The 17,500-nt window shown below is 41.1% G+C and overlaps 1 protein-coding gene across 2 annotated transcripts in view; it reads right to left on the bottom strand.

The window, feature by feature from the left end:
* Positions 1-17,500, bottom strand: part of LOC145394397 (tachykinin-like peptides receptor 99D) — a 145,536-nt gene that overhangs the window by 5,806 nt on the left and 122,230 nt on the right. For both annotated transcript variants that reach the window (XM_080268269.1, XM_080268270.1), the window contains exons 5-6: positions 15,781-15,893; positions 5,473-5,615 (exon numbers count right to left, since the gene is read on the bottom strand). In XM_080268269.1, coding sequence (XP_080124395.1) covers positions 5,473-5,615; positions 15,781-15,893 — 256 coding nt within the window. The remainder of the gene's footprint in view (positions 1-5,472; positions 5,616-15,780; positions 15,894-17,500) is intronic.

Genomic DNA, 17,500 nt, shown 5'->3' with positions numbered 1-17,500 from the left:
ACACACACACACACACACACACACACACACACACACACACACACACACACACACCTCGTCATAGGAAACAAGGCAATCGTTATATCAGTATCGTGCATTGAATATATAGAGTCACTGCTGCGCTCGATCTCTGTCAGCCGTTCTTTATCTCTCTCCATTTATCTGTTATCAGTGTCAGGTTATTTTTTTATCTGGTGCCTGTGTTTATTTTTATCTATACGTATGGGTTTACTCTCTCTCTCTCTCTCTCTCTCTCTCTCTCTCTCTCTCTCTCGTTTAAAGCTTTCTCGTCCCACCCTCTCCATTTTTATATATATATATATATATATTTTTTTACAAGTATCATCCAAATTATAACCCCACATTCATCTTTATTTTCATACTGCCTTTTCAACATTCATTTTAATCCACAGCCAGTTATACAAGAAAGGAATATTAATTTTTCACTGCTGCCTGTAAAGCTGATTTGGCCATAGCCTCCAATTGCCAATATCGGACGTGTGGATTTTATTTTTTTTAATTTATTTTGCAACTCAACCCTGACTTACAGCTTCATGTCTACCTATATTATGTAAGCTGGAATTTTTAGTCTCATAATTCACGTTCCTCGTTTATCTACTTGTCTATCTATCAGTGTGTCTATCTATCTGTCTATCTATCTGTCTGTCTATCTATCTATAGCCAGACGCCTTAATCCCGTCTTATGTGGCCACAAACGTATCGCCTTCATGTTGCCCTGTCCGCTGCCATTTCGCTGCCCTCCCCCCAGCTCACCTTCCTCCTCTTTCTCGATCTGTCATATGCTAAATACTTTCCCATTTTCTACGCATATATTTATGTATTCAACTTTTTCTTTTTTCAATTTTGTTAAGCGTATTTAGGTAGGAAAAAGAAAGTATGCGTTTTGTGTTTGTTTTTGAGGTGGACCTAAGCGTTTGATGACCTGTGTGTGTGTGTGTGTGTGTGTGTGTGTGTGTGCGTGTGTGTGTGTGTGTGTGCGTGTGTGTGTGTGTGTGTGTGTGTGTGTGTGTGTGTGTGTGTGTGTGTGTGTGTGTGTTCAAGGCAAGCTGTTTGGTACTTTTGTTTTCTTGCTTTTTCTTTGTTTATTGATCTTTTCTTAACCCCATGTCTTAGGTGTGGGTAAGACTGATGCTGATGACAGATGGTATACCCCCGAAACTGCCTATTAGAGAGAGAGAGAGAGAGAGAGAGAGCAATTAGCACATACATTAATGACGTAATCACCAGGTGGAGCCATTGAGCTAATTGTCCCAATGGGAGAGATGTATGAGGGTCCTTGTGTGTGTGAGAGAGAGAGAGAGAGAGAGAGAGAGAGAGAGAGAGAGAGAGAGAGAGAGAGAGAGAGAGAGACCAAAAGAGGAACTAGAACGAGACAAGAGAAAAATAAAAAATGAAAAGAGGAGTGAGAAGGAGACGAGAGAAAGGAAAAACGAAAGAGAGAGAGAGAGAGAGAGAACGAGAACACAACCGACGTAGAATGATGCCGGAACTGAGTGAGATAATGGGGGAGGAAATTGGGTGAGTGTGCGAGAGGATAATGGTTGGGCGATTGTCAGTAGTTAAGGGTGAATGGGGCAACATAAGGAGTAATTGGGAGGTACTACGACCCTTGGAAATGACTGTGGGTGAAGGGGAATAGTGGACAGGATCATGGGTAACAGGTATCCATTCTACCCTCACTATACTTAATCGCTGACAAGGTGAATAGGGGTACCAGGAATTTGACCTTGACCTCCCCTGACCTTTGATTGATGTGCACCCAAATCAAAGCACATCTTCCCAGACTCTCACCCAATATATGTGCCAGATTTGATCCAGTTCAGATAAGGATGTCATGAGATATTGATTGATAGATATGCATACACGGAGACTGTCATTGAAAAGGCCTCCATCACCGGTGCTGTGTTTTACGTATTGCTAATGAGACGTGTGGTCCTGATGGGGGTGGTTAGGATTTGTGTGTGTGTGTGTGTGTGTGTGTGTGTGTGTGTGTGTGTGTGTGTGTGTGTGTGTGTGTGTGTGTGTGTGTTTGCTGTCACGCTACTTAAACTCCTTCGCTTGTGAGTCCATCAATTTACCAGTTTTTATCGTGCTGGAAGTTTACTCTCAATGAAGCTTGTTCCGTAAAAGAGTGACTTCTCCTCGAATAGCTGTCTCCCAGTTGCTTTAGTCTCATGAAGTTATTGAATTCACTGAACGTTATTTATTTCAGCCACACCTACTGCTAATTACTGGTCATTTCGACAGTATTCAAGCGTAATTATGGGTCATTTAGATATTATTCAGGTGTAATTATCAGTCATTTTAGATATTATTCAAGTGTAAATATCAGTCATTAGAGATTATTCAGGTGTAATTATCAGTCATTTAGATAATATTCAAGCTTTATTATGGGTCATTTAGATATTATTCAGGTGTAATTATCAGTCATTAGATATTATTCAGGTGTAATGAGCGAGTATTGGGCCAGTATGAAGGTGTAATTAGTGTTCATTTGGCCCTCATTCACCCTTAATCACAGGTCGTCCTCGAAAGTTGGTCCCCCTCCACTTCTAACCCTCGACTCGACGCCCTTCGTCCCCTCTCCCTCCCTTAATCCCTGGCTAATGCTGGTTTATCCCGTGACGCTTAAAAATAATCTGTTGTGTTAGTCTGGTATTAATTCATTTTTTTGATGGAGTAATGGTCTGTTTGTTTGTCTGGTATTATTATTATTATTATTATTATTTTATTTGTGTAATGGTCTGTTTGTGTCAGTCTGGAATTCATTTTTTATTTTCACACTATTTTTTATTTTTTTTTTGCATTTACCCAGATTTCACTCAGGATGTTTGGCTAAAGATGATAAATATATTGTGATTTTACCATATATATATTTTTGGCCAAGAATTTTAAGTCCCCTGGAAACAAAAAAGAAAGGGGGGAAGGGATTTCGAAAAGCTACACGTCAAAAAAAAAAAAAAGAGCTTCTATGACCTACCTAAAGATAGTGGTATGGAGATAGTTTTTTTTTTTTTTAATACTATAAACGAAGGATTATTAAAGCCTTGTACTATGGTCACTGAAGCCTGTTATAGTAGCATCTTCGCTATTTTTTATTTTATTTTATCCCAGGTCATCTCCAGACGATTTTGTTCAGCTGAGAGGGTCATAGGAGCCTAATTGTTAAGTTTTTGGTTGATATATTGAAGCTGAGGGATTTTTTTTTTTTTTATGAAGCTGTCAAAATTTCTTCCTATCATATCTTCTCGTATTTTCATCCCAGACGATTTTATTCAGCTGAGAGTGAGTCATAGGACCTGAAAATGGGAAGGGTGTAGGGTGATATTTGCAGCTGAGGGAGACTGGTGTTGTTATGTGTCTAGTTGCTTTATATCTCAGAGGATTTATAAAGGGAAAGACAGAGAGGTGTTGGTTCATAAATGCAGCTGAGGGAAATCTGGGGCCATTATGTGTGTGTGTGTGTGTGTGTGTGTGTGTGTGTGTGTGTGGTAGGTAATCTTTAGTTGGCGAAAAGTTTATGGGAGTTTGTGGGAAGTATAAAGTGAGAAGAGAATGGTGTAAGTGCTGGTGTCTTTAGAAGTAAGGGAAAAGTTACAGAGAGAGAGAGAGAGAGAGAGAGAGAGAGAGAGAGAGAGAGAGAGAGAGAGAGAGAGAGAGATTTGTTCATGTTATTTTTGGTGGATTTACCTGGTTGTCATGGAAACATACACACGTTAATTAGCGCACACAGACGCACATGCACACGGCACACAAAAACGCACATATACGTAGGAACGTACGTAGACGCAAGTACGTTCATACAGAAGGCTGGAAATAGACGTATCCTCTCTCTCTCTCTCTCTCTCAAACACACACACACACACACACACACACACACACACACACACACACACACACACACACACACACACACACACACACACACACACACACACACAGTCATCACCATTAAGGCTACCTCAATTACCACAGTCACTTCTTACCACAACCACCACCACCACCACCACAATTATCCCTGCCACCACACCACACCACACCACACCACACCACACCACACCACACCACACCACACCACACCTCACTACACTCCCATAACCCTAACCACACCGCCATCACAAACAACACAAACTTCTTTTCACTTCTCGCCACAAACTCCCAGGAAGGAATTTTTGCATAAGAAATTAAAAAGTTACACATGTCTACATAAAATACCTACACACACACACACACACACACACACACACACACACACACACACACACACACACACACACACACACACACACACACACACACACACACACACACACACACACACACACACACATTACAGATAAAACAAAAAAGGCATCCCAGCTTCATGTACAGAAAAATATGTAAAAAAAACAAATACACATAGATAATAGAAATATAACTAGATAGATAGATAGATAGATAGATAAATAAATAGATAATAAATAGGAGGAAGCTTTACCGTCCCTTCTACGTAAAAAAAAATAACTGAAAAACTGCCCATCTGAAATAAAGCTTCAAAAAATAAGCTTAGTTATGAAAGGATAAAGAAAAGCTTGTTGTGCCTTCGTGAGTAAAGCAGTACTGAGCTAGGAGAAAAAAATTTGCTCCGTGTTTCTCTGTGGAAAAAGCAAAAAAAAAAAAAAAAATGACCAAAAAAAAACAATGGGGGGGGATCCTACCGTCGTGATGCGGTGCTGTGTCTGGAAAAAAAAAAAAAAATTGCTGTTCTTCTCGGTGAAAGGAAAAAAATATATATAGGAAATAGTGGCAAAATCGTGCTGTCGTAAGTGATGCTATGCCCTGTAGAAAAAGTGAAAAAATGGAAAAACTGAAAAAAGAAAAATATATATATCTCGTACCGTCGTAAATGATGCGGTGCTGTCGGTAAAGTAAAAAAAAACTAAAGAAAAGGAAAAAAATTAAAAACTAAAAAAAGGAAAAAAAGGAAAAACTAAAAAAAGGAAAAAAAGAAGAAAAAAAAACTTAAAAAAGGGAAAAAATTGAAAACTAAAAAAAAAGGAAAAAAAGGAAAAAACTAAAAAAAAAGAAAAAATGAAAAACTAGAAAAAAGGGAAAATTGAAAAAAACTATATAAGAGGAAAAAAATGAAAAACTAAAAAAAGGGAAAAATTGAAAAGCTAAAAAAAAAAGGGAAAATATGAAAAACTAAGAAAAGGGGAAAAGATTGAAAACTAAAATAAGGGAAAAAAAAAAAAAACTAATAAAGAGGAAAAACCTTGTCCCGTATCGTCGTAAGTGATGCTGTGCTTTGTTAAAAAAAAAAAAAAGGGGGGGGAAATGAAAAAAAAAACGATAAACTAAAAAAAGGGGAAAAAAAAAACTATCTCCTACCGTCGTAAGTGATGCTATATTCTGTGAAAAAAATAAACAAACTTGAAAAAATTAAAAAAAAAACAAATCTTCATCCCGTACCGTCGTAAGTGATGCGGTGTTGCGTTTCTGGGGATCCGGAGCACGAGATGCGAGATGTCTTGGCCTTGGAGACGTCCCCCTCGCCGTGGTAGGAGACGCAGGGGCACCAACCCGCCAGAACCTTGCGGAACCCATTGCGGAACCTGCGGGAGGGAGGGAGGGAGGCAGAGGGAGTGTCAGAGCGGGAGGGGGAGTGTGGCGGGAGGGACGGGGAAGAAGGGAGAGGAGTGGATGGATGGGTAGATGTGAGGAGCGTGAATGGGTGAGGGAGGGAGAGAGGGAGGGAGGGAGGGAAGTAGAGAGTGTGTCAGAGTGGGAAGGGGAGTGTGGAGGAATGAGGAAGATTTTTAAGAGGAATGAAGGAGATTTTAACAGGAACGAGGGAGACTTAAGAGGAATGAGAACGATTTTAAGAGGAATGAGGAAGATTTTAAGAGGAATGAGGGAGATTTTAAGAGGAGTGAGGGAGAGTTTAAGAGGAATGAGGGACGTTTTAAGAGGAATGAGAGAGATTTTTAAGAGGAATGAGGGAGATTTTTAAGAGGAATGAGGGAGATTTTAAGAGGAATGAGGGCTTTTAAGAGGAATGAGGAAGATTTTAGGAGGAATGAGGGAGATTTTAAGAGGAATGAGGGAGATTTTTAAGAGGAATGGGGGAGATTTTAAGAGGAATGAGGGCTTTTAAGAGGAGTGAGGGAGAGTTTAAGAGGAATGAGGAAGACAGGAATATTCAAGAGTAAAAGTCCTGATATTCTTATTATTAAACTCCTACGTCGATTTTTTTTTTTTTTTTGAGAGAGAGAGAGAGAGAGAGAGAGAGTGGGGGGGGGAACTAGGAAAAAAAAAAATCTAAGCTGAATAAAATCATTTGGGGATGGAAAATACGTAACGCCTTTTCCGTAGCGACTCATTCTACACGTTAGCGAGAGTGAAAAAAATAAGTCATCGGATTGAAGGGGTCGTATTTCTCCCTTATTTAGCCCAGGTGACTCCCTAACGCCATTTCCGTAGCGATTCATTCTACACTTTACATCTTAATATCCACCTGTGTACCACTGATATTAAGTACAGGGTGTTGCATAAGGACTCAAGCCTTTTCACAAGTGGATGGCTCAGTCTGCAGGTGTGGGCGTGGGAGTAGGAATTTGATTTATGGGACACCCTGTTTTTTCTGTAGCGTTCCAGGAAAATTTTTAAGGTTCAGTATATAGGAATAAATCGCTAGGGAAAAGGTGCTAAGGACGGCTCACATACCACCTTAGAACACAGGGTTTAATAATACGACTTTGAGACAGGTGAGAAAGACAAAGGAGAAAGGCAGATGAGAAAGGCAAAGGAGAAAGACAGATGAGGAAGGCAGATGAGAAAGACAAATGAAAGACAAGTGAGAAAGGCAGATGAGAAAGACAGATGAGAAAGGCAGATGAGAAAGACAGATGAAAGACAAATGAGAAAGACAAATGTGAAAGACAAGTGAGAAAAACAAATGAGAAAGACAAGTGAGGAAGACGAAGGAGAAAGGCAGATGAGAAAGATAAAGGAGAAAGACAAGGAGGGTTTAAGATGGCGGGTGGGTTGTGCAGAGGAAATAAATTACCCTACGTTTTTTAACTTACACAATTTAATCACAGACAGGATTATTTGTCACAGATCACACAGACTCTACGATACACCACAGACAGACAAATACAGTAGGGCAGACAGACAGACAGACAGACAAATACAGTAGGGCAGACAGGCAGACAGACAAATACAATGGGGCAGACAGACAGACAGACAGACAAATACAGTAGGGCAGACAGACAGACAGACAAATACAGTAGGGCAGACAGACAGACAAATACAGTAGGGCAGACAGACAGACAAATACAGTAGGACAGACAGACAAATACAGTAGGGCAGACAGACAGACAGACAGACAAATACAGTAGGGCAGACAGACAGACAGACAGACAAATACAGTAGGGCAGACAGACAGACAAATACAGTAGGATAAACAAACAGACATTAACAGTAGCTTAGACAGACAGACAGACAACAGCAGTAACGAAGTCAAACAGATACAGTAGCGAAGGAATACATCAATTACAAACGTAGTGGAAATTTAACAAGATAGTCAGAACAATAAGCATTTAGACACAAGACAGACAAACAACGAAATTATGAAAAAAAAACTAAAAAAAAAAAAAAACTAATGCGGAAGTATGGAAGATATGAAAAAAATAATGAAATATAGAAAATAAGAAAAAAATAAGATAAGGAGAAAATCTTAAGGTGCGGCCACACTTTCCCCCAAATGTGATCGACGGGAGGAAACGAGGCTCCGGGGCTCGTCCAGCGTACAGACTTGGGTATGACAGTGGCTGTAACCCGGTGCTTCGTTTCTTCTTGTCGGTCACTTATTTTGGGCAAGAAGGACCTCACCTTTAGAAGTAAAATCTTGATGCACAGAAACTAGCTGATTTTTAGTATATATATATTTTTAAAGGCGTACAATAATAATAATAATAATAATAATAATAATAATAATAATAATAATAAAACTACTACTACTACTACTACTGAATACTACAGCCAAGAGGAAGGGGCAAGGTATATAACAATTATTTATTTATATTTTAATAGGAATAAAAACCAAGAAAATAAAAACACGAAAGTAGTAAAATCAGCACTAAAGAAAACGAGAACCGAGAAGAGGAGTAAGGGTAGACTCAAGTAAACACAAAGATAAGGGAGGGTAGGCTCAGATAGATACATAAAGGAAGGTAGACTCAAATAGATACATAAAGGAAGGTAGACAGATAGATACATAGAGGGTAGACTCAAATAGATACAAAAAGGGTAGCCTCAGATAGATACATAGGGGGTAGACTCAAATAGATACATACAGGTAAGAGAGGGAGTGAGATCTAGTCGTAGTGGAGGTCAGGTACGCATAAAGAAAAGACTCTCTTGAATCCATTGCGAAATCTGTAGAGGGAGAGAGAGAGAAGGAGAGAGTGAGTGAGAGAGAGAAGAAGAGAGTGGGTGGGTGGGAGAGAGAAAGAGTGTGCGAGTGACAGAGAAAGAATGAGTGAGAGCGAGAGAGAATGAGGGAGTGGGAGAGAGAGAGAGAGAGAGTAAGTGAAAGAGAGAAGAAGCGAGTGAGAGGAAGAGGTAAGGAGGAGGGAAGGAAGGAATGGGAAAGAGAAGTGGGGAGAGAGAGAGAGAGGAGGAGAGAGTTAAGGGGAGAAATGAGGAGGAGGAGGAGGAGGAGGGGAGAGGAAAGAAAGTGGGATAGAGAGGGGAAAATAAAGGAATGGGAGAGGTGGAGAGGGAGTGAAAAAAAAGGGAAAAAAATGGGAAAGGGAGAGGGGAAGGGGGGAGGGGACCGGAAGGAAAAAGGGGAGAAAGGTAGGATGAGGAAACTTAGAGAGAGAGAGAGAGAGAGAGAGAGAGAGTTAGGTTGGGAGAGGAAGAAGTTAACATAGGATTGTGTGAGAAAGGAGAAAGTTTATGAATGAAAGTGGGAAAATATTAATGAAAGAATTAGTTGTAAGTTAAGGGGTTGGGACGAAGTAGGAAGCAGTTAGACAAGGAAGTAGTAGTAGCAGTAGTTAGCAGGGTAGTTAGGATGGGTGTGGATGTAGTTAGGATAGTTGAGGATAGTTACGAAGAGGAGATGTTAGAGAGATGAAGGAATAGTTACAAATTAGGATGTTAGACCGAACGAGGGAGTCGTTACAAGGGATAGGGTAGTCACGAGGTTAGTTAGGATGTAGTTGGGATAGTTAGGGATAGTTATGAGTTAGGGATAGGTTGGGGGGGAGGGAGAAGGGGTGGAACAACCATGAGAACCTATGACACGTTAACAAAATGAAAAGAAAAATTATCAGAGAAGAAAAAAAGAAGTTGGATAGCAAGATCGCTTGAGGGGAGAGTGGGGTGAGTTGGTGAGTAAATATTAAGTTTATTTACACGGATGTATTTAAGGATATTTACACAGACCATACCCTAGACCTAAAAAAAATAAATACAGACCAAACACAGACCAAACCCTAGACCTAAAACAAACACAGACCAAACACGCCAGACCTAATCGTGACAGCCACATACTCCTCTTCTTATCTCTCTTTTTATTAGTGTGTGTAATATCGATAAATAAATCTCTGCAACCAAGATTAATAATTATTAGAGTTAGAGAAAGTGTTATTATAAGACTGTAGTATTTTCTTTATGGAGGGAAGAAGGAACCCAAGGCCAGAAGGTGCAGTTCTTGGGCATAGATTTGTTAGTAGTTGCACTGTGAAATTTGCATAAAAGATTTTGTTAATTTGTCAAAAAAAAAAAAAAAAAAAAGTCAGCCATGGCACTCTTCGCTCTCTTAACCCCTTCAGTGCGAGGGACGTCTGAGTTGCAAGAGAGAGAGAGAGAGAGAGAGAATCGTGCGGTGTGAAGCAGGAACTGAGAGAAGCTTTTCTTTATTTCTCGCACCAAAATAATAATAATGATAATAATAATAATAATAATTATAATAATAATAATAATAATAATAATAATAATAATGATAATAATAATGTAATCTCCCAGCATTGCACCCTTCCCTCTCTCAACCCTCTCAGTTGGAGGCGTGTCTGAGTTGCAAAAAAAAAAAAAAAAAAATAAATAAATAAATCGCATGTTAGCATGAACTAAGACATACTGAAGGGATTTATGGGCACTGTTTTTAACCCCCTCCCTACCAGATGCTTTTCCTAAACTGATATAAATCGTCTGGTGATAAAAAAAAATGAAATGGTAAGTTGTAATTGATTTTAACACCTTTGCTAGAAATCTTCCCTGAGTAAAGCTGCCTGATGTTAGAAGGAAATTAGTTCTCGTACTGAAGGGGTGAATTACTAGATGTCTTTGGCTAGGAGGAGGGGGGGGGGAAAGAGAAGGAGAGGGAGGAAGAGACAATGCATGTTTTATGAGTCAGATAATTTCCTTAGTGATAAGGAGTCTCGTGTGTGTGTGTGTGTGTGTGTGTGTGTGTGTGTGTGTGTGTGTGTGTGTGTGTGTGTGTGTGTGTGTGTGTGTGTGTGTGCGCGTGTGTGTGTGCGCGTGTGTGTGTGGTTTATAAATCTCTTGGGGGAGGAGGAGGGGGGTTGGGTTTGAGTGGATGGGGGTGTGGGGGTGTGTATGCGTGTGTGGGTGGATGGACTTGTTGTATAGGTGTGAGTGTATGTGCGTGCGTGCGTGGGTGGGTGGCCTAGGTGTGTGGTTGTGACTGTATTTGCGTGCGTGCGTGGGTGGGTGGGCTGGGTGTGTGGGTGTATTTGCATGCGTGGGTGGGTGGTGCTGTTAAGTGTGTATAATGCCTTCTCGTAAACCACGCTCGTATATTTCCACATTTAACTTAATTTCCTGATATTTTTTGAGTTTACCTGAAAATATATTGGAAGATTTTGGAACTACTACTATTATTATTATTATTATTATTATTATTATTTTCTCCTTTCCGTTGCTAAAAATGAATGAAAGAGGAGTAGTAAGTGGCAGAGGTTGAATAAGAATGATTTTTACACCAACCACCTCACTTCACCCTAAAGACTTCATTGCATTCTTCACTTCTTATACAGACGCTTTACCGGTGGTGATGATATGGCTTCACCAAACGCCTCCCATGGAAAAGATATAATTTTTAACGCAAGCAGACTCCCTTCTATATACTGTTTAATGTGTAGGCAACTCCAGTAAGAGAAAACTTGAAAATTTTTATTACTCCATTCCTTTCTCTTACTGTAAAGGCGACTTGTTCCTCAGCTTACTCAGACCAGCTTGAAAAAAAAAAAAAAAAAAAAGAATCCAAGGCCACTTTGACTTAGGGCCAGTTGATGCAGTACAGGTTTGTATTTTAGTATGGACGGTCCGTATTAGCACCCAAGTGGTGACATGTGAAGCTGTGTAACATTTAGGAGTACTGCTGGGCCTGAGTGAACGGAATACCAAGGCTGTGGCCATACTGGGACGAGAGAGAGAGAGAGAGAGAGAGAGAGAGAGAGAGAGAGAGAGAGAGAGAGAGCACACAGAACCTATTTCGAAGCGACAATATATCGTTTTCCAATGACCTCTACATGACATCAATTTAGTACATAGCCATTCATCACAAACTCATTGGGTGCGCCACAAATTTGACATGGAGGAGTGACAGCAAATATCCATGGCGCGAATTCTGTACAAGGAATGACATGATAAAATTCCACGAGGATGCCGTCCCTTCAATATGGTCATCTGTTTGTGGTGGTAATTTCCTAGGACGGTTGAAATTGGTCCTGTAATTTTGAGGGAGATTTTTTTTATGCTTTCTTTTATTAGGAATTTTGACACTACTGCCTTTGACACTGCCCCTATCCCACGCCTTCCCAATCCCACACCGCCCCAGTCCCACAGTCCCCCAGTCCCACACTACCCCAGTCAGCACAGCATCACACATCTCGCCACACCATCAGCCACAATTCTGATATCCTGTTTCCATTACCACGGACTCAGCCTCCTCACATCGGTCCACGGGAACTCAATTCTAGTTTTTGCCATAATCCCGTTGGTTCCATTAGGCCGCGGTTTGTGAAGGGCGTAACCCGTGTGTACTGCGATAAGAGAGTCTGGGTCGTAGAGATGAGGAATTATAGTAAGTCTTGGAGGAATTATAGTAAGTCTTGGAGGAATTATAGTAAGTCTTGGAGGAATTATAGTAAGTCTTGGAGGAATTATAGTAAGTCTTGGAGGAATTATAGTAAGTCTTGGGGTGGTATTGCAGTGCGGGTAGGAAGCTTACTAACACCTCTTCCTTACCGATTTATTTCTGATTCTGCCCCGTTACTGTATTCAGGAAGTTTACTAACACCTCTTCCTTACCGATTTATTTCCGATTCTATCGCTGTTACTATATTCAGGAAGCTTGTTAACACCTTCCTTACCGATTTATTTCCCTGCGCTGTTGCTATATTCAGGAAGCTTGTTAACACCTCTTCCTTACCGATTTATTTCTGATTCTGCTTCGTTCATATAAACTTGTGTGTTATTCCTGCTATTTATGTTGATATTGAAAAGATATAAGAAGCAAACCAGGAGACATTAATGAGTAGTTTGGAGAATAAATCGGTAAGGAAGAGGTGTTAGGGAACCTCCTTACTTTACGAAAATCCGGGCCATGGTTTATAAGTCACCGTTTCTGATGTTTCTTTTTTTTTGGTCATAAGTTACGATTTTAGGATTTTTTCGCTACTAAGATACGATTTTAGGATTTGTGTGTGTGTGTGTGTGTGTGTGTGTGTGTGTGTGTGTGTGTGTGTGTGTGTAAGTCAGAAAATAAGGGAAAAAACACACACAAAAGACGAGGAAAAACAGGATGAAAAAGGGGAAATGTATGGAGGAATAGGAGAAGGGGAAGGAGGAGGGTGAAACAGATATGCGTGATATGGGGGAAGAGGGAGAAAGAATGTAGAGAGAGGCTGGAGGGAGAGAGAGAAAGGAGAGAGAAGAGGTGAGGCAGAAGGAAGAGGGGAATTTAGACGAGGTGAAACAGAGGTGATGGGGAAGGAGAAAGAATGGAGAGAGAAACTGGAGAGGGTGAGAGAGAATGAAGAGGGAAATGTAGAGGAGCAACAGACGTGATATGGGAGGAGAAGGAGAAAGATTGTAGAGAGAAACTGGAGGGAGAGAAAGAGAGAGAGAGGGTGAGAGAGAGAAAGAAAGGGGATATGTAGAGAGGGTGGAGGAGGGAATGGCAGGAGGAAACTTGTGTATGTAGAGAGAGAGAGAGAGAGAGAGTGGGGGGTTAAAACATAGTGAAAGTCAGGACAGAGAAAGAAAAATGGATGGAAGGAAACTGCATATGAGCGTCAAAGGTGAGGAGAAGGAAAGAAAGAAAGAGAGAGAGAAAGAAAGAAAGAAAAAGTGAAGAAAGAGAGAGGAGGGGAGAAGGTCACACACACTAAGAGAAAGAAAAATATAAAAGAAAAATTCAAAATTGGTTTGAGAGAGAGAGAGAGAGAGAGAGAGAGAGAGAGAGAGAGAGAGAGAGAGAGAGAGAGAGAGAGAGAGAGAGCTTCGGTTCATATGGGTGTATATACAGTAAAGCCATCAATCTATGTATATCCACTGTATTTTAACCTCTATACAAGGTGTACATAAGGCCTTTTTTTTTTTCTAACATTTTTCTGTAGCTACTCTCAAGCTCCTATGACTCTTTTTCGCCTATTAGTAGTCCAGATCAACAGTGCAATTGATGTAGTGTTGCAAAGATTCGTACCCTTTCAAGCGATATTTAACGACACTGCTAAAGAGGTCAATTGAGGTCAACAAATCATTCGCTTCTATTTGTTGGAGATGGGTCATTATTTTACAAGTTATTTCACGTATCCCAATGGCAGAATAAGGCAATACTACGGCTCTACATCCATTCCCTAGCACTGCTTCGTGACTAGCATCATACTCAAGTGTTAGTCTCTTGGCACAACTCAGTATTCAAGATAGAGGGATGGCAATTTTACGCCTAGTTATAATGGCCAGACTATATACTGTTATTTTTCCAAGTTGGCCTAAATTTTCCGTTTCTCCATCTTCGGTATTGCACTAAGAAGCCGACACGCGATGCTAGTCACGAAGAAGTGGTATGAAAATGATGTTCAGCCGTAGTACTGTCTTCTGTCCATGAGGTTACGGAACTGAGCTTCAAGGGAACGATAATCTAGGCCAAGTTGGTGTAAAAGGAGTATAGTGGGTGGTTGATGTCCTCTGAGGGGGGGGGTGTTTTGGTCGCCTCCCTTCTGGTCAGGCAAGTGAAGGCGTTTGGGAAATAATAATGGCTCAAGTGGGATAATTAGAGGAGGCTAAATTAAGCTTTCTCATGATTAGGAGAACTCTAGCTCTATATCCCTGCTAATTAAACCATCTCATGATTAGGACAACTCTAGCTCTATATTCCTGCGTTAAACCATCTCATGAATAGGACAACTCTAGCTCAAAATTCTGCTCAGCTAAATTCTGCTCAGCTCAATTCTGCCCAGCCAAATTTTTCTCAGCTTAATTTTCCTGAGCCAAATTCTGCTCAGCTCAGTTCTGCTCAGCTCAGTTCTGCTCAGCTCAGTTCTGCTCATTTCTTTATATACACCGTGTACGAAAAAGCTAAAAGAGAGAAAGAGAGAGATATGCACTATTCTCAGCTAAAGTAACCCCTTCACCCCGAGGACATCGTATACGGGGGGGGGAAGGAGCCGTGTATTTTCTTTATTTTTTATTTATTTATTTATTTTTATGCAAGGAAGAAGGAACCAAAGGCCAGGAGAACGTTGCCAGTGTGTGTCTTAAATATTCTTCTTCCCGTAACTCCTTTCATTTTTAGACTTATTTTTAACTCCTATTTGTTATTCATGGGGTACCTAATATGCTCTGCGCCCCCCCCCCTCCCCACACCTGCAGACTGAGGCGTTCCTGGAGTACACAAGGCAGGGAGGGGGCCGTTTAAGCACTACCCTGTCTAATGTTATTCTTGCCTCTGTCAGACGATTCTATTCAGCTGTTTAGAAAGCCTCCTGAGCTGAATAAAATCGTCTGGAGATAGATAAAAAATAGATAGATAGATAGATAGATAAAGACGTCCTCGAAGTGAAGGGGTAAACTGGTCCTAGGAAGCCAGCATGCAAAAGCTTTATTATGTACATTTATTTTATTTATCCGTTTATATTTCTTTATTTATGGGGGCTTCATGCAGGAATTTATTTATTTATTTTTTTACTGCTATAAGGAAATTAAAATCTTTCTATATAAATCTCAAAATACATCTATGGTTTTTATATATATACATCTATGGCCTTTATATATATAGCTAGTTCCTATATATATTAAGTTTTTTCATCTATTTTTTTATATCTATCTACCTTCTATATAATTCTTTCTATATAAAATTCTTACTGTACATCTATGGACTATATATATTTCGTTTCTATATATATTAGTTTTTTTTTTTTTGCAATATTTACAGTATATATATTTCTACTTTATATAAATTAACTCTGTTCAGTTCTTTACATATGAAAATCCACTGCTTTGTATTATAGCCGGTTCACACACACACACACACACACACACACACACACACACACACACACACACACACACACACACACTCATCCTTCCACTCACCCATCCACCTGCCTTATTAATCAACTTTCACCTTATTAATCAACTTTCACCTACTCACTCACCCACTCATCCGTCTGTTAGTCACCCCACCCACCCACCCACCCATTCACCCACCCACCTGCCTTCATCTGCTTCTCCACCCACCTGTTATTTAGCCAGCAGTAGATCATGGGATTGTACATGGAGTTTGACATGGCTAGCCAGTAGATTGCTAGGTAGGTCTCCTGTATGTACTCCTGGTGGGCTATTTCCGGCATCTGTGGGGTAGATAGATAGATAGATAGATAGATAGATAGATAGGTAGGTAGGTTAGGTAGGTAGGTAAATACAGGTAGAAAGACTCATTAGTAGATATTGAGAGGTAAACACAAAGATCGATTGATGGATATAAATTGGCTACTTACACACACACACACACACACACACACACAGTCTCTCCCCTTGGTGTCTCTTACTTTGTCTTTGAATAATACTGAATAACTAATCTCTCTCTCTCTCTCTCTCTCTCTCTCTCTCTCTCTCTCTCTCTCTCTCTCTCTCTCTCTCTCTCTCTCTCTCTCTCTCTCTCTCTCTCTCTCTCTCTCTCTCTCTCTCTCTCTCTCTCTCTCTCTCTCTCTCTCACTAGGAAAGGTCACGCTAGAGATATATTTGGCATCCTCATGAAACAGAGTTGATTGACGTGGGGTAAGATCATTTGGGATTTTGCATTAGCCATCGTCTTTGGGTCAAATTGTTTCGTGTGAAGTGCGCACCGATACTTTTTTTTTTTATATATAGACTATACATCGTTATATATGTACCATTCCAGCCGCCAGATGATTTCTTTCAGCTTAGCGGAGACGTCTCTGATAGTCAGAATCACACAGACACCTTTTTCTGTTTTTATTCTTGTTATATCCTGAGTATTGTGGTCACTTTAGGGGAGACTTTCCTGGAAGGGACAGATATGCCTTCGTGTACACCCTTCACGCTGATGGGGGCTGGGGTATGCGGCCGGGTCATGTGTCCGGCTCAGGGAAGATGGACGCCCCTGCCCTGCATAGTCCCGGGTCACCCTTGGGCAAGGTGTAGCACCTGATAGCTCGCCAAAAGGGTAGTAGGTGGATGGTTACTTTCCGGAGATACTACCATGGCAGTGACGTGGGGCCAAGGCCTGGAAGCTGGCGTTGCACAACACTCCCAGGCTGGGAACTCAACCACATTTACTGAGTAGTCAAAGTCCGGGCTGAGACTACTACTCATATATCGCCAATGCACAGCCCGTCCTCTTGGGGGCTATACCTCCTCCACTTTCCCTGCACCTCGCCTTGTGGAAAGTCCCTGTTCCGAGTTCCGACCAAAACGAGGCGCTGATTACCACAGGAAGGCGGATACTTGCTTGCGGGCGACGGGTCTGCTCAGCCAGACAGACCGGAGTAGAGCAACAACACAGACAACTCTTCAGGGGTTTGCTAGAGGGGTACCCCTTCATGTGGTGGCACTGATATAACCGGATGGCTCCTCTGCCTGGTTATATAAACGACCCTCAACTTCCTATCCTCTGACTGGTGTACTGGGATAGTGTACCGTAGGATAAGGGCATTTTCAGCCTGCAGTCCACTGTGATTAACTCTTGAATAGCAGTGAAATCGGTGTTTGTGCAGCTGTGACAGGCATAGCGGTCCTCGTCACTGGATTTGGCGGAGCTGGAGGCGAAGGGCGAGACTAACCCCATTTCCAGGCCCGCTTTGTGTTCCAGCAGGCTTCCAGGAATCCATGGGGAGGGGAGGAAGCAGGGTACTGATTGTGATTACCCCCCCCACACTCACTCACTCACTCACCTCTCTCTCTCTCTCTCTCTCTCTCTCTCTCTCTAGTCAATTAA

The sequence above is a fragment of the Coenobita brevimanus genome, chromosome 27, assembly GCF_032717465.1.
Source record: "Coenobita brevimanus isolate Jiangsu-jjx chromosome 27, ASM3271746v2, whole genome shotgun sequence".
In the NCBI taxonomy this organism is placed as follows: Eukaryota; Metazoa; Arthropoda; class Malacostraca; order Decapoda; family Coenobitidae; genus Coenobita; species Coenobita brevimanus.
This window is presented reverse-complemented; position numbering and strand designations above follow the sequence as displayed.